This window comes from Diaporthe citri (genome assembly GCF_014595645.1).
Source record: "Diaporthe citri strain NFHF-8-4 chromosome Unknown scaffold_1, whole genome shotgun sequence".
NCBI lineage: Eukaryota > Fungi > Ascomycota > Sordariomycetes > Diaporthales > Diaporthaceae > Diaporthe > Diaporthe citri.
This window is the reverse complement of record NW_025064846.1, coordinates 7,531,651-7,555,633: the sequence shown is the minus strand read 5'-3', so window position 1 is coordinate 7,555,633 and position 23,983 is coordinate 7,531,651. Positions and strand designations below refer to the sequence as shown.

Here is a 23,983-nt window from a genome sequence, read left to right as displayed (position 1 = left end):
CACACAAATAATAGCTATTATCACATCTGCGGGGACAGTACTCCGGTGCTCTAATACTTCCCAGCTATACATCGATGCGACCGACGATTCGAAACGCAATGCACGCATGATCATACTGGAACCTTGACAACGGATCAGGCATCGGAGAGGATGATTCAACGAGGCATTAGTCATTGGGGTCGGCCCTCTTTGCCAGACCGTGGAAAGCAACGAGTGTAATGTACTGATGGCAAGGTAACCAACTGACTTCAGCCCGCAGACGACGGCAATGAATATACCCCGAGCAAGAATCATGGTCTGGATGTGAGCATACCGCGGCAATACAAATGTAGATCGCTCCTATTCCAGCGACATTTGGCCGGCTCAGGACGCAGCCTGGCAGCCTGGCTAGACGGTGTCACAGCAGGGTGGCAAGGTAAGGCGTCCCGGAACGTCCAAACAACATCCCTGATCGACTTGTGGTGGAAGGGACTTCGGCGCACGGCACCGAAACTCTAACAGGACCCTGGTAATAAATGCGGGACCGAGAACAGTCTGAGCCCAAGGGCCATCCCCACGCCCAACGTGGTGCGCCCTTGCGGGCCCCAGATGAACTTCGGATCGCCGCTAGCGTGACAAGATAACAATGCCACTATCTTCTTGTCCTCGACGCACACGCAACCCGCACCGACGGCTCGCACTCTCGGACTCTCCACAAGACAGTCGCAACGGTAATTGTTGTCCTCTGTTGGACAAAAAAGGATATGGGTTGTGCTAGTGTGCAAAATAATGCGAAGCGAGGCAGCCGCTGTCTTCGTGAGGCAGACTGCACCGGAGCACTTGTCCCCATGTGGGATATATCTGATGCCTGAAGCAAAAGGCAAATCAGCTTTGCTTGCCCCAATCATAGTCTGCTTGCAATCAGAATGCCCAAGGACAGCCCTCGGGGGCTGAAATTGTCATCGTGGAAGCTTAATCTGCATGTCAGACCAGGGGACGTGGAAATCCCTTGGACTGTCCGTGAAAACTCGGCTGAAATAGGTCTGACACCAGTGATGGGCAATCCCATTATGGGCTTACCGGCTACACCCATGTCGTGAAGCAAGCGGGGCATGCTATAATATGTAAACCCCATCCTGAGGTAGAATGGAATCTTCAACGCTTGGCCGCGCTCGTTGACGACCCGGGCGATCAACCTGTGACCTCTCCGGAGGGCTGCACTTTTGCAGACTTGACAACGACCACAAGGAAGAGACGAGATCCAGTGCGCTCAGATCTGCTTGCCACTGCATGGGACCGGGGAGCTATCCATCCCCCCTGGGCAGGGCGAAGCCAAAGTGTTGCCAGATGTGAGATTTGGGGTATGATCTGGGGAGCCCCTGCTTGCTCATCATCACTATGCATGTGCACGGCCGGCGACCTGCGTTGGTATCCATGTCCTATATCACATTGCACACCTCGTTTGCCTTTTTCCGTGCAGGTCCCCACGAAACAAAGTTTCGGAGACCCTTCCGCTAGGAAAATAGCCCAGACGCCAACTGAAGCCCACTAGCCATGCCGCAATGCAACGCCGCAACGCCGTAGTGGGCGGGATATATCACGCGATGCCCTGCTGCTACAGGCGCATCGGAGAGCTGCCACGGACGCCGCAACGTAGCGGTCGAGCCCATGGTTCTGGGTCGTGATCTACACGTTTGCTGTCACAGACCAAGAGCCGCTTTGACCATCCCAACTTGTGAAGGTGGGCACACTGACCTGTTTTGCTGCCACCATATAACGATGCATCATCTGAACTATATATGTCTTGGGGGGGGGGGATGTCACCATTAACTCCCCGTCCCCCCAGTGAAGGCTTGTTCTTGAGCTTTTCGCGCCAACCCCTCCGCCGTGGTTCCTCCTGAATGGATGTCCTCGTGCATTCCTCCGCTCAAAAACTCTTGGTGACCTCTAAATATCGGCCTGCGCTGGAAGTCCCGACATGGCGACTCTCATTGACCTGATTGGAGCGGTGGACAACTTGGGAGAGGAGCCGCCAGTACTCAACCGACGAGCAGCGATATTGGGTATCACGATATCATTTCAGATTCTCACGTTGATATGCGTCATCTTCAGGTTATACACGCGCTTTTTTATCATGCGGTCTCCGTGGTGGGATGATCTGTTTGTGGCGCTGAGCTTGGTGAGTACGCAGCTGGACCCGATTCCCCCGTCACCGCACACGGCTGATTCCGTCTATAGGTCTCCGTGATGATTGGAAGCATAGCCATGTGTGTTATGACCACTACGGGCATGGGCCAACACCTATTGCTCTTGTCCGCGCATGAGTTTTCGGGATACTTGCGTGTATTGCGCCCCCCCCCCTTGTTCTCCCCCTGGGCTTTTTCCGTCTGCGGCTCTAGCTGAATAGCAACCTGTAACAGGCTTTTTGGATAGCTAATGCGACATACCCTGGCTCGACCGCCTTTATCAAGCTGGCACTGCTCTTCCAATACCTGCGAATATATGATAAAGGGTCAAAATTCTACATAGCCACAATCGCCACGATCGTCTTCACAAGTCTCTGGGGCCTATCCTATAGCATCATTGGTTGGGTCCCAACGGTGCCTGTCGCTGGGTTTTGGAATCTGGAGATGCCTGCCACGCGATACGGATATGGAAGTTTAGGAGTTCAGGCTTTCGTAGGGACATACGAGAGCCATGCCGCGATCAACATGCTTCTCGATGCTGTCGTTCTTGCTATTGCGGTACCCATGTTTTTCAAGCAGGGTATGAGGAAGAATTCCTATTGGGGGCTCTTGGGGTTGTTCGTTCTTGGTGGAGTGTAAATTTTCCAGCCCCTGGACCATTGAACTGTGTGGCTAACTTGCTCCCAGCGTTAACATGCTTTCTATCTGGCGACTACAAAGTATTGTCGAGACGCGTGCCGCGACATACCCTACCTTTGATCCGACTTTTTATGGCACCACACCAATAGTACTTTCGGCAATTGAGGTTGATCTAGCCGCCGTTTGTGCATCTCTCCCGGTCTTCTGGCCCGTCATTGAGAAGAGCATCGGATCGGTCATTATTGTCACCCACGAGGTGAAGATCACGCGCGAACAACGACCGGGCGGCGATGGAAGCACGCAAGCCGGCAATGACAATGTGGAGCTGCGCCGACAGCATTCGGAAGAAGTGTTGTTGGAGGACGGCGACGCCTTACCAATACAGACGAATAGGTTCTCATTTGGGAGTGGTGACTACTACCGAAACTCTTTTACTTCTAAGCAGCAAAAGGGTACAGTTGCGCCATTAGGGAGGGTCACGTCAACACGGGTGCAGTGCAAGGCCACCGACGAAAGTGTTTCATGAGTTTTGGCGAATGCAACGAGGGATTTTGGGTTCAGCCGATGGAATAGTACGCTGGAATTTGTTACCAGTGGCGCGCGAATTCGCTGAGGGATGGTGTAGATCTGAGGCGAGAACTGCATGATAGAGTGGCCTCCGCGCAGAGAAATGAAACACGTCAACAAGCAAACGTCTTCCAATTTAACCAATGTATTCGGAAAATGCAAAGTGATCTAGAAACGGCAACTGTGTGGTGGTGATGTTGGACTCGATGTTTGCGACTTGTATCAAGAGGGTTCTCTTAGGACGGCATGGAGTACCTTTCTAAATTAGTTAGTAGTCGGAGAACTTCGGACAATTAAAAGATGTTCAATGGGTTTGAACTCCAGCATCAGTCTAAGAAATTTCCATCTCTACATGTGCAAGAGCCGCGGTTCATCTTCAACGCTCAGCGTGGATTGTAATGCATGTGAAGACCGAAATTCACAACACTATTTCGCGGTGAAAAAGGAAAGACAGGCGTATATATTATGCATGACCTCCAACCCCCCATGAGTGGATTAATATGGAAAATTGAGCAACTTAAAGGATCTCGCCGGACTTCCTCCGGGGGGATTCAAGGCATCTCATATATGGAATGCCTTCCTAACCAGCTTGCCGTTGGCTTCAAACCGGGTGACCTTGCCAACGGGGACTCAATATCCGACCGATAAGTTGCTACTCTCCGGCCATCTGGGTCCTGGACCCTCAGCGAGTCTTGGCTGTAGTAGCTCCGGCTGTCCATGCTTGGGACATCTAAACTTGACCCTTCCTGCCAGCCCATCTCACGCAGGTATTCACTCACGGGCGATGGTCCCTCCATCTCTGGATGCAGACGTGTACTTGGTTTTGTCGAAACCGAGAGCCGCATCGCCGACGTTCCCTTTCCCGCGGGCTCTGACCTAGGGCCGCCTCTGGTGTGGCTCATCGACGAGCTCGCGCATGCCCTTGTTCCCGGCCCTGTGCTCGGATTAAGCCCACCTCCTGAACCGGTGTTCCCTTTCGGAGCTTGCAATGCTTTCACGTGCTCTCGCCACCTCTCCTCTTGCTTTTTGTACACGCGTCGCCGCGCAATGATGAAGACTGTCATGGCTACCAGCCCTGCGCCAGCAAGAGACAAGCCAACCCCTACAGCGACAATGGCACCGCGACTCAGCCGCTGGCTGTACTCTGCAGACTCGGCGTTGGAGCCATCTGAGAAGTTGGAACCGGAGAGAGAATCTGCCGCCGCAGACGCCGCAGGTCTTTGTACAGCTGCGCTGCTACTTGCTGATACTGTCGGTTCGGCGACCAATTCTGCCGGCCCACTGGAAAGTTGCAATGGCGGGTTATCCGTGGCAACGAGCAAAACGTCTTCATTACCTCCGAAAGTGACTGTCATATCCTTGGCCCCAGTGCCGTCTGAATCGGCCATTTCCAGTATCGTAGTGACCGCTGAAGGAGAGATTGACGTGGATGATGTTGAAGAAGGCTGTGCCGTGGGTGCCGCCAATGCCGCGACAATTGGAGGAGATATTTCTGAAGCCTTGCTGAAGGGAGTGGGAAGGGAAATCGGAGGTGTCCCTATCTTAGGAACCGGGCTGATGTTCACAGCGCCCAACTTATCGCCCTGGTTGTTGTGCATATTGGTCGGCAGGTAGGAAAGCCGGAAGAGGGTAGCTGAATTCGCACAGCATTCTGAATCCTCGCCATCGGATCCGCAGCAGAATACGGCCCTCGCTCCAGAGCCCTCAGCGCTGCACTGCCTGATGGGCATATCGTTCTTTGCTCGGGTGCTTGAGGAGCCCGTTCCATTCAATTGGAAGCTTTCATCATCTGCTATCACAACATTGTCAGTACCGCTTATTTGAAAATGCATCTTCTCAGGGAAAATTTGCTCGCACTTCTGATACAATATGTCGGACATATTGGATTTAACCATGTCATATCAGTGCATGTCGCTCTTGTAAATCTTTTTGCTGCTGACGTTGAGTTCGCCGTCGTGTCTCTACAGAGCCCAGACGGAAGGCAGGCACCTGTGGTGCTGCAGCACATGCTGATTTCCACGTTAGGGTTGCATGGTACGTCGTTGCTCTGCTCTCCACTAGGCAAGAAACAAGAACCTGTCGCCCATGTCGTCGAGGCAAGACATAGCGCTGCTAGTGTAGCTGGTGGGGAGAGGAAAACCATAACGAGGGACGATCTATATCGCGACGCCACTGCAGTCGTAATATGAAACTAGCATCTGACCCAGGCCCGCCGAGGGCCGAGGAAAAGGAGTGTAGATGAACTTGTCAAATTTATGACCACTAGAAAGAGTAAGGTCGTTCTGAAATGTGGTTCTCAAGGGCAGTCAGGGACGTTTCTGAGCATCGGCGGGTAAACGGTGCTTGGTATCACAATGAAGGCGCATGAACGAGGCAAAAGAAGATCATCTCCGTTTGCGAAAGAACAGAGAGCTTGGACTGCCTTCAGTATGGGGAAAGGTTGGATCTGGGGGATTGTCCCATTCCAGCCGCGCCTCATGACTGGCGGACGGGCGAATTGAGTCCGGATGGCCCCGTAGCTCGGCTCTTCAAGTAAGACGTGTGAAGGGTTTCAGGGGAAGATAGAGCTGACCTTACATGTCGACTGGTAGCCCCAGTTAATTTCTCGTAGTCGTCAAACGTGCCTGACGTCGTAACCTGTGATGTCCAATAAGGTTTATTGCAAGGACGGCGCCAGTTGATTGCTTTAGATGCCAATGTCAACACTGCGTTCAGTTCGATGAAGAGATGGGAATACACCTTCAAGGCTTGCAACGTCGTGCTCTCGCATGAAGCGTGATAGCTGACTGTTTCGGGCACTCCGCAAAGACTCCACTGGTGATGACCTCACGCTTACACCGATACTGCGTGCTATCATTCTAGCATTGTCGTATATATTTAAAATGACAATTACATCTTCTAGAGGCCTTTTGCTTGAGTTGTGTATCGCATGATCCACCCTGGCATCATCGGTGCACACCTGTATAGATCTGGCCGTGACGCTGTGCGACATCCTCCGACGGCCATTTACAAAACCCACATCTTGCGGCGTTTCATCAAATTCAAGGGTTTCGGAAATTGTGAAAACGGTTCTGACTCGCTTCAGACGAATGACCGGGTTCGCCAGTGAGGTGGGTCATTGCTCGGGATTAGATATTCTTCCTTTCCGGAAGCGGAACATGATTAATGTCAAAGGGTTTTCAATTTACCAGCACCTCAGCATTGGGCTCTTGGAGCCCAATCGGTCTCTTTACCGGTCGTTCTGCAGTGTTACGAGGCTGTCAAAATGAACGCACAAAAAGTTCTTGGAGTCCGTGACTGCAGGGAAAGTACTCCGATTCGGCAATTGGATTTCTTCATGCGACAACACGAGTAGGGGAGTCTTGGATGTAGACCAGTTTTGGGGGTACGCTGGTCCATTCAACGCATAATTAAATCGAGAAAATAAAGGCCGTCGGGAAAAGACTGGACTCTGCCCCTCGTAAAATAGCATAGAAGACGAAATGGATGGCTATATCCTCAAGGGCAACGTGCAGTCGGACACACTCGCTTTGGCCGGCCAATGGCGAGATATTAGCCCAAGTTTTTGGAAGAGTCCATCGTGCCGTTGTGAATGGCATATTGTGGTTCATGGGACCAGGAAATTGATTCAATTTGACCTCAATGGTTTTCCAGCAACGCTCCTAGGAAAGCCTTTGGACCCAGAAAGAAAGCATTCGTACCATTCGACTCAAGTGGCTATGGTTATCGGTTGTCATTTCGACAAAAGGCTCAGGGAGGATCCGAATGCTGTACCACATACTTTCTGAGGCACACTATTACAGAGTCTGGTGCATAAACAGATTGTCAAAGGAGTCGTGGGTCAAGTCTGGCTTCCGTGAAGAAATATAGGTGTCAACAACGCACATCTAGAAGCAATCGCTTCTGCCTCGGAGCATAATCTCAACAGCTCCAAGGACAGGAACACACACAAGGCGTTACCAGCCCTCTCGTACCACTCAAAAAGAATACCAATAAGCCACAACTGCTTATCTGAAGATTTGAAATGGGTACTGACAAGCGACTGTTGCTGAATCCACTGGTCTGTTCCAGCGAAGTCTATGATCGGCCGGACCAGTAGATTCTGTGTGGTTTGGAAGATTCAGAGTACCTGGAACGACCGAAGTGCGAGTTCCTGAAGCCTTGTGTTCGGTTCGATGCGAACAGCATAGGTCACCGGTTGGGGGAACCAAGTATGGAAGTGATTATTCATTTGCGGGCCACTAAAATTTGACACGTTGGATATACAACAGTCCAAAAGGAGAACAGACAGCGCTACGGTAAGGTATATTGTAAGCTTTATAAGTATAATAGATTGTCTATAATCTCATCGGGCATGAATATCACCTTCACAGCCTGGATATGTAATTCCTACCCAGCCATATGCCGCCGACACCTGCATGTCACTCACATATTCACTGACATCAGTAGGCAGGTTGCCCCAAATGAGCGTACGCGTTTCATCATCACCTGTTCTAAAGCCCTATCCGATTGCTCATTCTTGGCTTCGCCAATTCACGACGGGTGATTAGTGAGTTGTGGCAGACACCAGGGGTGGAGTGCAAGGCGTAGATGAGTCAACTTGCTACGGCGAATCAAGTAACGCAAATTGCTCTCCTACCCAGGGGTTTGAGCTTTGAATATAAGAGATGGCGTCAAGTATGGACACAGAAGCGCCCCCATGCATATCTCTAACTCCTGTGCGGTCTTCCTCTCTTTGCCGCTGCGCTTAGGGGCCACGTACGTGTAGAATTATGAACCACGCTTTGACTAATTTTGTGCTGCTTGAGCTGCCAATACGGTTGACTGAACCAATGAATTTTACTTTCACCTCAAAGCAATGGCTGCAAATATCAAGTCGTTGCAGCCGTTCATCCGCATGAAGGCATCCCTGTATTGGGAATTGCGTTGCTAAAAGTCAGATTGTCTTGATGATCCCGTCATTCATAAATACTCCGGAACTTTGTATAAAGCCATTTGGAAGATAACGCAACCGTTAGCATCAAACCAGCGCCTGAACTCTCCCAATCGCCTTCTTTGCGAAATAGAGAACTGTCTGACTCAGAAACAGCATCCTTGGACGAAAGGGTGGGTGCACAGTCAAGAGAAGTCTCTCATCTGATGTGGTCCCGGGAGAAAGAGGAAGAAATGTATTCATCAGCTGTTGAACTATCCCAGGTCAGCAGGCTCTAGGCCATACGAGGAGTTGATGGTTTATCACACATCATCCGTATGCCAATTGTCTGTTAGACAAGCATTTTGATCCGTCCCAGGTCTTTGATGGCCTCCTTCCAGTTCTTTCTCCACAGCATCACACTGGTGATCTGGCCCACAGCATGGTACCTCATAAATGTGATGTTGCAGACCTTTGTTAAGCCCCTTAGGCTGACTGGGATTTTACCGTATAAGCTGGCTAGAGAACCCGGCCTGGACCCTTGACGTTGACTGTCGGCTGGTTGGATATCGGAAATGGCCGAACAGAGATTGACCATGCCAGACAGGGCGGATCCTAGCCATACTGGGGATATGTGATGGTGATGGGACTCTTCCATAAGGTAGCACGGAGGCATTTCTTGGTTTCTGGTTGGGATGGTTGAAAACAAGAAATGAGGTGCCATTTTTTTTTTTTTTTGGTCCTGATGGGAGTGATCAAGGAGGAAAATCAGATAAGATCAGATCAGACCAAGAACTGCATGTATCTCCCCACGCTTAACAGTAGGTCGTCTACATGTACTACGTAGGTACGTAGGTCTAGGCCGTGAACCAGTAGCACCACCAGTGGACCCTAGCTTTCGCTTCGGCAGCGGCCGTTGTTAGGTGGACCTCGCTCAGCTTGCCTGTATGGACTGGAGATCCCTGGAAATGCGGGGCAGTCCCCCCCTGATGTCACTCCACCGACGAGGAGGGGATGATGGGGGAAGCTCACTCAGGGGCCAGACACAGTCTTTGTTTTGCTTCCCGCTCCCACCTCGAGCTGCTCAATAACACTCACTGCTGCTAGAAAACATCAACCGCAACCCAACAGCTAACGACGACATGGCTGACGAGAACACCAACCCCGCGGTCGAAGAGACAAAGGTCGATGAGACCCCCATCTCCCACCCCAACGCTGCCCGCCGCAACTCCCTCGAGAAGCAGCTTGCCCAGCGCCCGGACCGCGCAGAGCTCGTCGAGAGTAAGCATCCAGCCCGCCCCTGGCCTGCCCAGCCCGTTGCTGCCATCACTACCTAAGCTGACTGCATGTGTGCTATTGTCTAGAGAACATCCTGCCGGCTACAACTGCTGCCCCGGCACTGGTCGAAAAGCAGAAGGAGGTTCGTTCCTGGCCGCGAGGATAACCCGCACCCGCTGCACATGCAGGGGTGGTCCTGATGCCTCGATACCGTAGCTAACGCCCTTGTTTCCGGCACACCACAGCTCGAGAAGCACATGCGTGCCGACTCCCTCAACGACAAGATTGCACACCGCCCCTCTCCGGATGAGCTCATCAAGAAGGGCGTGCTCAACCCTGATGAGGACCCGAGGTCGCCCGAGGAGAAGTACAAGGAGGCCATCGAGGACGAGTATGCAAAGCGGGAGGGCGGTGCCTAGAGGGAACATGGCTGCAGCTGCACCTTGAGTGAAAGAGCCCGGATCAAGTTTCCGACTTACCCTTTTGAAGTGTGTGGAGCCCGCGGCTTGGACGTTGAGGAGGAAGGATACCCGCTGTCCTCTGAGAGGACTGAAGACTGTTTTGTTTCTTCGCAACGGCGTCAATCAATCTTGTGCGACTTTGTCTGTGTGCTCTGAGCAGCGTGAGCCAAGGAAAGTGTTCGAACATCCCTCCCCTGTGCCATCGCAATCCCCGCCACAACAAACAATGCCCTGAAAAGTATGTGGCCGGAAGATTTCCTTCTGACATGACATCGCGTCAAGCAAAGGCCAGGAGGCCACATCAGATTGCCTGGGATCCGCGCGAGGTGCTGAATGCTGCTGTGTTGTGCTTTGCTGTGCTGTGCGAATCGGAACGACAGCGAGGTCCCACTTATCGATGCCGAGACATTTGACCAGGGACAGGCAGCAGCGTTGCCTGGCTATTCCGTGTAGAACGGATCCTCTCTTCACATGTAAAAGTGAGCCTCTGAAGTTCAGATTCCCTTGGAACGCGAGGAATCACAGACGATGTTTGGGTCTGTTAGATCTTCACGACAATGCATGCATATGTATAACACTGGGATTGCAGCAGATCAGTGGGTCTCCGGCCCCGAGGGAATATCGTGCATTGAGCAAGGCTTCGCATTGAATCAACTGGTTCACGCAGTGAGCGAATCGATTCGCCCGGGACGCCTGCATATGCACGTCGCGGCAAGCAATGGGACGACTCATTCGCCGGCTTGCCGCAATCCGCACGAGGAGCCAACCGCACGTCAATCGTATATCCACACACTTTCCTCGTCTTCAGGGTTTCTCGTGTTCTGAGCAGGAATTTGCCAGCTGAGTCCTTGCATCCTGTTGGAAGTGGATAAAGACAGCTGGTTTTTGAAGTGTAATTATATTTTCGGCTTATGCCACGTCATTTCTCACGGCTCTTTCGTCGCCACTCCGCGCCGCACCAGACGAGCCGTATGGTACACCCAAATTTAGAAGTCCTCATTCTCATTCTCGTTCGGGTCCAACCAGCCCCAGCCAGCGCCCCGTCGTCCGGGCCCCCAAAGTCCCAGTCCCATCACACTCTTGTTCCTTCGCGGGAAGGATCTTAAGAGCCGCAATATAGGATTGACCAGTGGTTGAAAACTGTGATCACCTGTCAGACTTGCTTGGTGGCAATGCACTGGCGATGGGAGCTTCATGACCGATGGGTGCGGCCAGGCGTAGGCTGACAATTACCAGAGTCAAGTACTAGAGGCACAACATCAGGGATTGTAGGAGGGAGAGTACTAAGTAGCTAATATTGTTTTTTTTGTGTGTGTGTGTGTGTGTGTGTGTTGAAAGGGGGTACCAATGTACCATCCAAGCAAAGCTCCCTTTCCCATCCATTCTGGTGCGCCTGTTCCGTCCGGTTGCCCATTTCTATTTGGTATCCCATTTATTTTCCCACTCTTGTCCAGTCTCTTGCGCCGATTTCCTGTTTAATCACAAGTTCCCGTGAGCCATCACCCGCCGCCTTGTTGCTAGTCCGAAGTGAGGTTCTCTCTGTGTGTATGTGTGTGTGTGTGTGTGTGCGCGCGCGTTCCCAGTTGCTTCCACATCACCCCAAAGTCAGGCACTGCTGCGTTTCCAATGACATGTGCTGTCGAGGTTGTCGAGATATTCCAGCCGTTGATGGGTAAGATGAAATGATGAGCCACCAAGTCAAGAGAAGCAGTATGCGATGGGGGTTTGTTTCTGGGCCTAGCCCTGTTTGCCATATGTCTTGGCTGACTTGTATGTCGGACTGGGCTCGTCCTGGCGGTTCTGCTGCTTGTGGTTGATGACGGTCACGAACTGGCCCTTGTTGTTGATCTTTGTCTTGGTATCGGGGCTCTGGACTGGTTGTTGGGTGGACCACATGCTTCCGGTGGAGGAATCGGTCTCGTAGCCCGTAGAGCAGGTGGAAATAGGGCGGGACATTGTTGAGCGACTTGCCCTCGAGTTGAGCGATGTGCCTCTGGATTCTTTCTGGTTGTGTACGTCAACGGCGTACTTGGAGCCACGAGACATGCTTTGTTCAGCCGGCAGTGGTGAGAGTGGCAGCTGTGACGGCCTTGGAGATGGAGTATTTGCTTGAGTTGGTGTGCGATGTCGAGAGTTTGGTCAACTTCTGGGCCCAACAAAAAAGAGAGAGTGTGTGAGAGGGGACAATGGGATTTATATCTGGGCGACGACAGTCCTGAACTCGTCCGAGGTGTCCAAGTGCCGGAGGGAAGGATCTTAGCTGAGAATAGCTAGCCAGAGTGGGCTTCCAACCTTCAGGATACAGGGAGTCACATCAATCGAAGTAGACAAAAGCAGGGGGGTGTCGATGGAGTCCGGGACGGGGCGACGAGGGCGGGCACGGGCACGGGCACCGCCCCCCTTTGGCAGACTAATAGGCATAAACGTTTCATGGCTGGTGAGCGTTGCCAATGCGTAGTGAGGAGGAAGCAGTGACTCAAAGGGGCGCCAACTGGGCGAGTACCAGCGGTCGTCAGGGGTCGGCGATCATGGAAGAGGAGCTTGCCATACCCTCGAGGGAGCAGGGCAGAATGAGGCTTGCTGGCCCCATTGGGCAGAGGGCGAAATGGCAGGACGTTTAGGCACCACTGGAGCCGAGAGTGTGGCAGGAAAGGCAAGCAGTGCCATCCCAGCCGTTGTGCCTGGGCAGGAGCAGGGAAGAGGGTGTCAACAGGAGTGGCAAACATGAATGTTGCAAGGCACAAGGGGCGAGAGGTTTCGAGGCGCGTTCGAAGCAGGGCTTCGCTGGGGCAACGCGCGTGCCGAGGTTGACACGGACACGAGATTCCTGCCTGTCCAGATTGGCCATGCTGTGCAAGAAGGAGACTGGATAACGAAGTCAATTGCCATGGCTGAGGCACGTAGTTGCGGGAGCCAGCCAGGGGAAGAAGTCCCAGATCAGAGCGCATGGTTGGCCTCGAGGGCGGCTGGTGCGGGCGATGACAGCTCCAGGGGGGTCACAGGGCTGAGTCCTCGGGGGCTAAGGGCGCATCCTAAGGATCTTGGCCCAGGCACAATCCTCCGGGCAGCTGTCCAGCTACTGCGCCGTACAGAATCAAACTCAAGAAGTGGATGAGCTGGACAACGGCACAGCTGGCGCAGGACCACGGCCCTCGGGAGGCGAAGGCACCTCGCCGTTTGGCCGATCGTAAAATTGGAAATGGTGGAACGGCATACCTTGCTAGGTACGCAGTAAATACCTTTACCTGGGGTATGCAGGCGGGGGCCAAATGAAGCTTGAGCATCTCGAGTTGAGGGACCCTTCCTAGCCCGACGTCAAGGTCGCCGTGGTCTTTTTGTTGCTGCCCGATCTGAGACTGACAAGGACTCTTTTCGAGAGCGACATCAGCAGGAGACTTGGAGGTACAGGCACCGCAGCTGCAGGCGAGAAGCCTCCGGGAGCTCCGAGGTTGCTTGCCGTCGAGCTCCCCGGGCTCAGGTGGGTCACACTGCTGCCTGCGACGCATGGCCGACACGCAGGGCACCTTGGAGATCAGAACTGCTGTGTGCTGCACCATCTCCAGGCCCTGGAGATGCAACGGGCTGTCGTTGGTCCACTGGAGGACGCGACCCAGATGGTGCATGATACCGACAAGCTGGTCTCCATGCAGATCCGATTCGATTTGATTGAATGGAGGGATCGTGCAGCGGTTCGCAGCGCAACAGTTCATCGCAACGAATGCCGTCTTGGCTTGCGTCGCATCGACTCTCGGGGTGTGTTTGTCCTTTTCTCCCATTTTAGGATTGTACCCCATGTGTCAACGGCTTCGATCGCCGCCACCATCTCGAAACAGGGCGGATTTGGCAGCTGATGCTTCGTCTTTCAGCTCCCAACCGAAGCTGCCTCAGCTGGCAGAGCAGCTGAGTGGGCAATGGCACGGTCCATGTCAGCAGGCACCAGTAATCCTGATGATGCCAATGGCTGGAATGAATCTGGGGGCGGAGGGGCTTGGTTGGTTGGCCATCCCATGTGCCGTCTCCAAAGAAAAAAGACTGCCGCTGGAGACACACTTCACGCCCATCGCTGTTTGGCCTCATCCTCGAGTGCGAGTCAACCAAGAGGTCGAGCACCAGGACAAGCCCAACAAGCAGCCTTGCCCTGCGTCGAAGCTCGACATGACAACCGCCTGCCTGGACTTGCTGATTTCCTTTCGGTTCAACAAAGGGTGAGGCGAGGCGAGGCGAGGCGATGCAATGTCCGAAGCGAGCCGGCAGACCACACACGGCGAATGGAAACCACCGTCAAACCAAGGCAGCCTGGACGCAAGCCTGGAAAGCTTTTCTCGGCAGCTGTTGCAAAAGCAATGCTCGCGCATGTGCGCCTGCTGTAAGTGTGGACATGGGTAGTCTCTGCCCAGTCCAGACCTCTGTCATGCCGGAGGGAACTCGCCGGGTATCGAGTCTCAGATTCCTTTCCTACAAATCTAAGACGGGTATGGACTGGGATGCGAGCGCTCAGCACGCATGCACTCGTGTGTTTGTAGATATTTGAAGCTGCAGTTTGGGGCCTCGTGAGTCGGCGGCGGCGGCGGCAGAGAGCAGCCGTCTCGCAAACCATGTTCATTTTCCCATGCCCGCCGTCTATCATTCTGTGCTGGTGCATTCTGTGGTTGGCCATGGCACAAGACAGGTTTCTGGACAGGGCGAACACGATTCTGGGTGGTGCCCAAAGGTGCACATTTTTGCGTAGTAGGCAACGGGGCGAAAGTCAGAGAGACGGTGATGGACTCCCCTTTTGCCCTTTCCCTTTCCTTTTCCCCTTCCCTGTTCCTTGGTCCTTGGTCCTTGGGCGCGGTCATTGCATTCAACCCGTCGTCCGAGAGCTTATGCCCGCACTGGAGGCCATACTGTGTGAGAGGACAGATATAACGGCATTCATATCGATATGGCCTGTTCGCGGTGTCCAAGACCTCCGTTGTTCATGCGGGCCTGCCCCCGTTGTGGGTGCTGGTAAATGCACGACGTTCCCACATCGCCCTTCTCCTAGCTCCCAACGTCTCCCCCCGTCCCGCCCGCTAGCCCCTGTACCCGGGCATGGACCCACTGCCAACGGAGCACACTGTGCTAATCGATAAGATGGCCCGGGGGGTCCATTGGCCCTTGAGCTCCTCTGGGAGGTTGCAACCTGCCGGTGCTTCACGCTCCAAGGGTCCAAGGCAAGCATGGACTGGGCATGAGCGCTGTACCTACAGTAGTTCACTAGACCACCGAGGTACCTGGGTAGTGCAATCTGTAAGGGTCCTGGGGCAGATGCCAGACAGGGGACAGACAGAGAGGACACGGCGTCAGGAGCTTCCTCGCTCTCGCCCTACTTTGTGTCTCCCCGAGCTCTGCACCTCAATTCCCCTTTTCGAGCATCTGCCACAATCCCCAGAGACCTGCCAGTCCATCAGCAGCAGCTTCACCTCGCCTCTACCGCCGCCTACGCCCGACCCGCGAGGACAACCGCAGCAGCCACCTCAACAGCCTCAAATTGCACCCCTGCCTCATCCACCACGCAAACATGCAGATTCTCTCAACCTGGGTGCTTCTGGCTTCGGCCGCCCTGGGCGCTGTCGCCGCCGAGGACCTCAAGATCGACGTTACCGTGCCTGTCGAGTGTGATCGCAAGACCCAGTCCGGCGACAAGGTGCAGATGCACTACAGAGGCACCCTTGCCGCCGATGGCAAGCAGTTCGATGCCAGTATGTCACGCCCTGCCTGCTCGCCTCGTTTTCCAAGCTGCTTCAGGGGCTGTGCGCCCGGCAGCACGGGTCCATTTCTACCACTAGCGGAGGCTTCCCCCATGAGACAGTCGCTGACCAATGCTCCTTCTGACAGGCTACGACCGAGGAACGCCCTTCAGCTTCAAGCTTGGATCCGGCCAGGTCATCAAGGGGTTCGTCCAGCTCACAACCAGGCGGGAACGGGTTCAGATCGACGCAGGAGCTAACGCTTGACAAACAGTTGGGATGAAGGCCTTTTGGACATGTGCATCGGTGAGAAGAGGTATGCCGGCCGGCCGAGCTACGAACTGCTCGCCTCACTCCAGGAGCAACCCGTCCCCAGCTAACCGATCGCTTCAGAACCCTCACAATCCCTCCCGAGAAGGGCTATGGCCAGCGCGGAATGGGCCCAATCCCTGCTGGTAGCACACTCAGTACGTACCAGCGGATCCAGCCTCCTCTCCCCTCGTCTGTCTCCAACCTGCTGACTTGTGACTCTCTAGTCTTCGAGACCGAGTTGCTCGGCATCGACGGTGTGCCCAAGCCTGAGTCAATTGTCCTGAAGACCAGCACGACAACCGACGCTCCCGCCGAGACGGCTAAGAACTTTGGCGAAAAAATTGCTGAGAAGTTTGCTGAGGCTACGGACGCTGCCAAGACTATGTTGAAGGATACAATGAAGGACACTGACGATGCTGAGCACGTCGAGCTGTAATCGGCTGCTGCTGTTGCTGCTGCTGCTCAGGCAGATACACACCGCCTCATCTCATCGGCCGCGGTATATTTCATATATCCTTCGGCACGTAACACGCGTCTGTCCTGGGCAAACGGAGGCTGGGCCCTGGTCAGCCATGAGGGCAAATTTAGACGAGAAATGTAGACTTTTGAAGGCTGGAGCGCCTTTCCTAGACCCACAACCGCGGGAAAATTTCCAAACTGCAGAACTTCTTATTTGACCTGGACACGCACGATGCCGATAGATCTGTGAAGACATTGTCTTGGTCTGTTGCAATGAGTACCTGCCCGTCCAGATCAACGTTGGGGTTCCCAGCTTAACCTTGCCAAACTCGGAAGCCCCCCAGAATTGCCGGTTCGGGCCGGGATTGAAGGGGATGGTATCAACTAGTTGCCGCTGCTGGCCGAGCCTCACTCGTTCCCTTTGTACAATACATGTGTAACGCATGCCCACCAGTGTTTCTACGGCTATCTCTCTTCCGGAATCTTTGCTGCAGTCTCATACACGAACAGAAAGGTTGCTTAGCAGTAAATCTATAACATCGAGCAAGAATGGTTCCCTTCCTGGACTACACAAGGCATCGAAGGGATTGGTGAGTTTCTCGTCTCCACCCTATGGTTGTGATCACTGACCCAACGCTCCAGCCAATTCAAGCAACAACAACGCGCCGACAGGATTGCCTCTCTATCATCTTATCATGGGCCTCTTACCGATTCAGACCGTGAGACGGTCAACAAGCCCATAGAGAGACTCGTTGCCGGAGTCCACAATGGTATCATGCAGCCCCTAGACATCCTACGGACATACGGAAAAGTCGCTCTTAGGGCACATGAGAAGACCAACTGTCTTACCGAAGTCCTGCTTCCCGATGCTGAGGGATGGGTTCAGGACGGCTCATCAATCAACCTGAAGGGACCGCTTGCAGGCATTCCCGTGTCTCTCAAGGACACCATTGTCGTCGGCGGCTATGATGCTACCGTTGGGTACTCGTCATTTGCTGGCAACGCGAAGCAGAAAGATGGCGCACTCGTGAGGCTTCTCAAGGATGCCGGCGCGGTGCCTTATGTCAAGACCAACATCCCCATCTCCTTGCTGAGCTTTGAATCGACCAACGACGTCTGGGGCCGGAGCACGAATCCTCACAATCCCAAGTACTCGCCTGGCGGATCCACCGGCGGCGAGTCGGCGCTCCTGGCCCTTGGCGGGAGGATCGGCATTGGCTCAGATGTGGCAGGTAGTGTGCGAGCGCCTGCGCACTTCGCGGGGTGTTATTCTCTGCGTTGTTCTACAGGGAGGTGGCCCAAATCTGGCGTTTTCACCAGCATGCCTGGCCAAGAAGGCGTGCCGAGTGTGTTCAGTCCTATGGCGAGGACTTTAGATGACCTGACCTACTTCACACGCGCGATCATTGGGATGAAACCATGGGCATACGACTATTCTGTACATCCGCTCGAGTGGCGGTCCCAAGTTGAGGAGCAGTACTCGGAGAAGAAGAGGCTGAGAATCGGTATGCTCCGAACGGACGGCGTGGTCGACCCCAGTCCCGCATGTACCAGGGCCCTGAATATCGCCGAACAGGCTCTCGCAAGGGAGGGGCATGAGATTGTGGAGATCAACCCTCCAGACATGTACTATGCCCTCAAGCTGGGATCGGCGCTTTTGAATGCAGACGGCTGCAGAACTTTCAAGTCTTTCATGAGGAGTGGTGAGTGGGAGGACGAAGGCGCAAACCAAATGAGCTGGTACATGAGCCTGCCGCGCCCCTTTAAATGGGTGTACTACCTATGGGTCCAGTACATCCGCCGCGACCACATCTGGGCGGGGCTGTTGAGGGACTGGCACGCCAAGACAGCCGAGCAGAACTGGAAGCTGGTCGCTCAGAGAGAGTCGTACAGAGCTGAGTGGTTCGAATGGTGGAACCAGGCTGATATCGACTTCATCCTGTCTCCGCCAAATGCTACACCGGCCGTTCCCCACGACGGAATGAAGGATGCGGTCAGCAGTTGCGGATATACATTCCTATGGAATATTGTGAGTCCGATAACCTTCCACGAAACCCTAGCAGCAGTTGAAGCACGATTCATGGTTGATCAACAACTGACTATGTGAGCGCACAGCTTGATTACACGGCTGGTATCGTACCTATCACTCACGTTGATAAGACATTGGATGGCCTTCCAGCTGGCTTCAACATCAAGAAATTGAACGGTGTTGCGCAGGGTGCGTACAAACTGTACGACGCGCAAGCCATGCATGGACTGCCCGTCGGCGTGCAGGTGGTTGGCCGGAGATTAGAGGAGGAAAAGGTTTTGGCAGCCATGAAGAGACTTGAGGATGCGCTGGGCGACGATAAGTACGATCTGCTCGCTATCGACTAGATGAGGGCCTGAGAGTCACGGGCAACCTTGTTCCATGAAGCCCAGGTGCCTTACTTTGTTGTCCCGTCAGGTGAGCAACGCTGCATACCTAGGCATGCAGAGCTATCGAGAACAATTGTCGTTGAATGTTCACGTTCGTACCAGGGGACGAACATCCACCTCCTGACCTCAACCTGATTCGAGGCCTCGTCTTCTGCTTATATAGCTCCTCAGACACTGTCAAGGGTCTTAGCATCACCCATGATACATGATACGCTGTGCTTTTGCCGAAGTACTGATCTGTGACATTAGCCTGGAAACCGCCCAGTCCGGACCAGCACATAAGGTCATCAGCGACTGCCTTTGTTATTGAAGTTTTTAATCGTCCAACACACCCCACACGCGAACACAATATCACAGCACATTATGCGCACCATCTACTGGAGGTGCCCTCAACTGCTGTTAAAACTGCACACGCAGTCTGGAAGGGTACATAGTAACGCAAAAGATCACTGGCCCTTGGGGGTAAAACCGTATAAGGGCTGCGAGATCAGTATGCTAGTCTGAACGCATTATCTGAGCGACATTGCCAATTCTTCTTCCTAAGTATCTCGAATTAGGCGAATCGAAAATCCATGTCCTTTGTGCTAAAGCAGACAATAAAGGCGAGATGGCAGTGAGCCATCCCATCCCAAACAATGGCTATATCGTTACTAAGTACGTCTTTCGGGACCTACACTCATAAGAAAGATGGAGTGCATAGATCTGGTGATTATTGCTGACGGCTTTTGAATATCGAGATCTGAGAATTCCTAGCCCAGATCTCAGGCAGAGTGCACGGCATCGACAGCTCCAAAGCTGTGATCGATGCCTCTACCAAGAAGCTGATAAACCTGGGTTTGCTAACCTGATGCTTGAACCCTGGGCCCATGGTGTAATGAGAAGCAACTGGCTTCTCGACAAGGCCCCAGACAGAAGGACAGTCTGCGACGTCCTCGATTTCCTCAACTATCCAGCCCCGCCCCAGGAGCCAGACAACAGTTCACCGAGTGGTTCTCTCATCCGGCCATACACTGAGGATAGGTAGTACAGCCGCACAGTCCCCAGGGGTGCTCCTTCCAGGCATTGCGGGAGTCAAATCGAAATGGGCGGCGAATTCATGTTTGAGGAATGTAGACCTAAATTGTTACAGATATCACACAAGAATGCCCATGACAATAAAAACCTGCTTCTTTGATTGATAAAGAGCGGGATAAGGGGTATTTTTGGGGATCAGTGGGTCCCTAAAAGCTTGAAAAGATTGAGCAAGAGCGCAGGCTCAAGACTGAAGATTATGCTTTGATCAACGGAAGAGCGTACAGCAGTTTACAATAGTTCCTGAACCCGTGCATGAGTGTTCATTCTGTACCACAAGACCACACATATAGTCTGTACAAAATCCAGTCCTGTTCCTCTGCGCGACCACTACATATCTGCGTCAAATTCCACGAATCCACCGCCCTGTGGAATATCTGGGTATCGTTCATTCGTAGGTACTTGCTAGTCATTCTTTTTGCCTTTCCCCAGTGCCCTTTCTCTACTCTTACTCAAATTCCTCACGGCCTGTTCTCTCAAGCTGCCAGGGATATAGATACCTGCGATGGCACGAGAAGTCACTTCATTGGACGCAACGACCGCGTCTTGCGGGTTTTGAGAGACAAGTGTCTGGAACTTGGACAGGGCTTGGGAGAATTCTTTCGCGTTGCTGCTTGCCGACGGCCTGGTATCCAATACCGGCCGGGGATTTGGGCTAATGCCTGGAGGATTGCGGCGTAGCGGAGATGACTCGTCGCGTCGTGGGGTGACAGCTGCAGAAGTGGCGGAGACCGGTCTCGAGAGCGAGTTTGAAGTGAGTCGTGATGAGCCATTGTTAGATATTATTTGCTTCGTGCCAACAGATTTCCGCTTTGGTGGAGCCCGCATTCTGTGTGCTTGGTCTGAGGCAACAAATCGCTGAGGAGGCGCTGGGCTGGCTGGCCGCAAGTTGTCAAGTTCGTCTTTTCCTCCTCTTTGCTGCGGTGTCTCCTCGCGTGACTGGGTAGCTTGTGCCAAGCCCGAAAGCCTTGCCTCTATGATATCTGACGTCCGAATCATCGACCTGCCCCTCGATTCGTACTCATCGGCACCTCCTTCTTTGAGCTTGATAACACCTCCCTGTTGCTCGTCCAAGATAGAAATTATAGCTTCAAAAGGTTCAAAAGGTGGGTTTCTTCGTAGCGGTGACACTTCTCTCTCCTCATCCATGGCGGCAGGACTCTGAGGCTCGAATCTTCTCTCAAGGAAGCCGACGCTGAGATTTCGACGAAGCGGTGAAATAGTCCCGTCTCTCCATTTTGGGAGAGACTGAATGACTGTGGCCTGTATTCCTGACAAACTATCCTCTCCTGCGACGTGCTCTTGTGTTTGCTCTGGTGGTGTGGTCCGTACGCACTGGGAGGACCTTCGTTGGCTGGTAGTTCCGCTCTGCTCAGGAAGGCCCGCCGCACCATAGTTTTGTGTGTCCGCAACAATGACAGGAGAAGAGGCAGCAGGTTCGGGCGTCAAATCTTCGAATTCACGTGTGACCAATCCCTCGGCACCCTCTCCGAGCAGGGTTTCGTCTGGCTTGTTCCAGAGAATCTTCGCTTCTTGGCCAACTAGCTCTTCAAGATGGTCATCATCGGCCTGGGCGTTACTTGATACTTTTTTTAGTTGTTCGGTCGACTGCTCAACAGAATTTTCGGACACTCCATCAACGAGACTTTCGTATGGTTCCATAAAGGGGTCTTTGAATGGGTCCTCAAGTGCTTCTGCGGCTGGCACCAGTTGCTCCGAATCCTCTACGGCCAGTCCATAGGACGAATCCCGAGTGTGTTCTCGGATTGGACGCACGCCTGATTCTTTATCCATATCATCTGCCTTCTCAAGAAGTGATGTAAAGTTCATGGCGGGAGTGAGGTTGTGATCGTTGTATAATTGCAATTCCATAGTTTTCAATGAATCTGGAATCGACACCGACTTTTGTGCGCTCATATTGTGCGGTAAAGTCGTAGTATCTCTGGACCAAAGTTCATCGGATGTGCCGTCCAAGTCGTCAGCGAAGCTGGATTTGAGGGGCCACCCATCAGTTCTTGATGTAAAAGGGTTATTTGGGTCCACGTTGGCATCCCAGACAGTCGCTATTGGTATCTGATTCTTCTCTGAAGCCGAAGGAGTGGTTGAAAGACTTCCATGTCGCTCATGTGCTGGCGGAACGTCGTGTACGGACGTCGGTGGACTGAACTTGATAACTACCGAATTACCCGTACGGAATGCCATGCTAGTGCTTGTAAGTGGCAGCTTTGGGTCCCTTGCAGGCCCTCTGTCCCTGAATGAGTCAATCTTCTCTTTGTTCCTCGATCTAATCAAGAGAAAGCCGACTGCAAAGCTCAGGAAAACCGAGGCGAGCATGGTCCCGACCACTATACCTGCTAATACTATTGGCGCGAGCGAGATGGTTGCTGTTACTTGAGGATCATTTAACGACTGTTGACTCATGACGGCGAGAGCCACTGCGGTAGAGGCTGAAGCCTGTTGATCTTTTGATCAGCCGTGGGCTCTTGTGGAGGACTCGTCATTATTACCTTGACTGAAACCAAAGTGGCTTCCAGGGAGCTCAGACTTGAACTCAACCTCAACACGTCGCTGGTTGAGGCGGACAATGCGCTCGTCAGGACCAAGTTGACGCCGACGACCTGTGACTGGGCGCTGGCCAGGGCGATATTTGCATTGGTCAGTGCCGAGTTCACACTGGTGACGGCCAAGTTGGCAAGGTTCAGACTGAACGAGGCAGACGAGGTAGCACTGCTGGCGTTTTGGGAAACGATGGAAATCGACGATGATGCTGAATTTTGTGCGGATTTGATGCCATTGGAAGCCGAGATTGAAGCTTGCTGTAACTGTTGGCTGAAAGTCGCGTTGAGAGCAATAATTGTCCTCGAGATCTCGACTGTCGCTCTATCCACAGAGGCCGCGATCAAATTGGCACAGTCCTGGGGGTTGTTTTGTCGCAGTTCAACAGGAGCAGCCGTGGGAGCTGTGATGAGAGCATCTTGGGACGACTTGGACTCGGTCGAGTGTAGCCGCGGTTGTGACTGTGACATTGGTGAAGACTGCATATGGATGTGACTACGAGGTACTCGTACAGTGTCCAGGGCTTCCGGCACCACTTCTCAATCAACATGTTATGAGAAACCGCCAGTAATACAAGAAGGCAGAAATAACCGAGTGACTTTATTCTGGTTATTAGAGGCACGCAGAAACCACATCCTCTCCCTGCCGGGGGAGGCACCTGGGCGGAATATCGATAAGTATTCTTTTTCCCCCAGCAAGGCGAACACGAAGGAAGCCTCGGAAAGCATGGGAACTGAGAAACAGTCCGTGGCCATCCGGTGATCTGCATCCCCAGAATTTCGGACGACTGATTCAACTATTGAATAGCAGACCATGCGGCGCGTCGTGGTGATCATCGGGACATGGTAGCCCTTGACAGCGGCAGGGCTGTTGGAGGGGATGCATGAAGAATCGCTCGCGGGATGTTTGAAAACAGACCTAGTGTCTAAATGTGACTGGATACCACAAATTCTAATAGTCTCCCGCTCTGAAACATGCCGATGAGAATGCTACTGGTAACCTAGGTGCGCAGGCCACTGGTTTGTGGCCTCGGGATCACTTCCGAAAATTCCAATCCGGTCAAAGCACCAACAGGCCTGCCACTCGTCCGACTGCTGTAGACGACTTGTTGTGCCTTTGACTCTACCGTATGCGCTACTTGAGGACTCCCCCATACACGTTGGTAGATGAGCTCAACTTTCCTCATTCAGATTGCAAAAACGGAGACTGAGGCAGTCATTGAAGGGACGGGTATGGAGATTGAGCGACAAGCTAACACCAGACACCTGGCGAGAATTCAGCATCTCCCTGGCATGGTTGCAGGGATTCGTGCCGCTGCGGCCATGATCATCTTCCTTCCCATCGCGTTCTCTTGGACGGTGATCCTTCCTGTTGGCAGGCGGGGATGTGGTCCGTTGTTGGTAGCAGGGGCTCCGTTTCCCCACAGGGGGCTGT

General features: G+C 53.3%; 7 protein-coding genes across 7 annotated transcripts; 4 read left to right on the top strand and 3 right to left on the bottom strand.

Annotated features, from left to right (window-relative positions):
• Positions 1-1,957: 1,957 nt before the first annotated feature.
• INS49_002007 (uncharacterized protein) lies at positions 1,958-3,330 on the top strand (the record flags this gene model as incomplete). The annotated part of the gene is made up of 4 exons (XM_043162826.1): positions 1,958-2,158; positions 2,218-2,322; positions 2,400-2,782; positions 2,853-3,330. 4 exons carry the CDS (start codon positions 1,958-1,960, stop codon positions 3,328-3,330), a joined length of 1,167 nt encoding a protein of 388 aa, XP_043031332.1.
• A 592-nt stretch (positions 3,331-3,922) lies between these two features.
• Positions 3,923-5,251, bottom strand: INS49_002006 (uncharacterized protein; the record flags this gene model as incomplete). Its single annotated transcript, XM_043162825.1, has 1 exon — positions 3,923-5,251. The coding sequence occupies one exon, from the start codon at positions 5,249-5,251 to the stop codon at positions 3,923-3,925; it is 1,329 nt and encodes a 442-aa protein (XP_043031331.1).
• A 3,831-nt stretch (positions 5,252-9,082) lies between these two features.
• INS49_002005 (uncharacterized protein) lies at positions 9,083-9,980 on the top strand (the record flags this gene model as incomplete). Its single annotated transcript, XM_043162824.1, has 4 exons — positions 9,083-9,104; positions 9,391-9,564; positions 9,648-9,703; positions 9,807-9,980. The coding sequence occupies 4 exons, from the start codon at positions 9,083-9,085 to the stop codon at positions 9,978-9,980; spliced, it is 426 nt and encodes a 141-aa protein (XP_043031330.1).
• A 1,779-nt stretch (positions 9,981-11,759) lies between these two features.
• On the bottom strand, positions 11,760-11,978 carry INS49_002004 (uncharacterized protein; the record flags this gene model as incomplete). The annotated part of the gene is made up of 1 exon (XM_043162823.1): positions 11,760-11,978. One exon carries the CDS (start codon positions 11,976-11,978, stop codon positions 11,760-11,762), a length of 219 nt encoding a protein of 72 aa, XP_043031329.1.
• Positions 11,979-15,564: 3,586 nt separating this feature from the next.
• On the top strand, positions 15,565-16,481 carry INS49_002003 (uncharacterized protein; the record flags this gene model as incomplete). The annotated part of the gene is made up of 5 exons (XM_043162822.1): positions 15,565-15,745; positions 15,882-15,939; positions 16,008-16,049; positions 16,127-16,200; positions 16,270-16,481. The coding sequence occupies 5 exons, from the start codon at positions 15,565-15,567 to the stop codon at positions 16,479-16,481; spliced, it is 567 nt and encodes a 188-aa protein (XP_043031328.1).
• Positions 16,482-17,053: 572 nt separating this feature from the next.
• On the top strand, positions 17,054-18,880 carry INS49_002002 (uncharacterized protein; the record flags this gene model as incomplete). Its single annotated transcript, XM_043162821.1, has 3 exons — positions 17,054-17,094; positions 17,147-18,533; positions 18,620-18,880. The coding sequence occupies 3 exons, from the start codon at positions 17,054-17,056 to the stop codon at positions 18,878-18,880; spliced, it is 1,689 nt and encodes a 562-aa protein (XP_043031327.1).
• Positions 18,881-20,398: 1,518 nt separating this feature from the next.
• Positions 20,399-23,019, bottom strand: INS49_002001 (uncharacterized protein; the record flags this gene model as incomplete). The annotated part of the gene is made up of 2 exons (XM_043162820.1): positions 20,399-22,447; positions 22,501-23,019. The coding sequence occupies 2 exons, from the start codon at positions 23,017-23,019 to the stop codon at positions 20,399-20,401; spliced, it is 2,568 nt and encodes an 855-aa protein (XP_043031326.1).
• Positions 23,020-23,983: the final 964 nt, after the last annotated feature.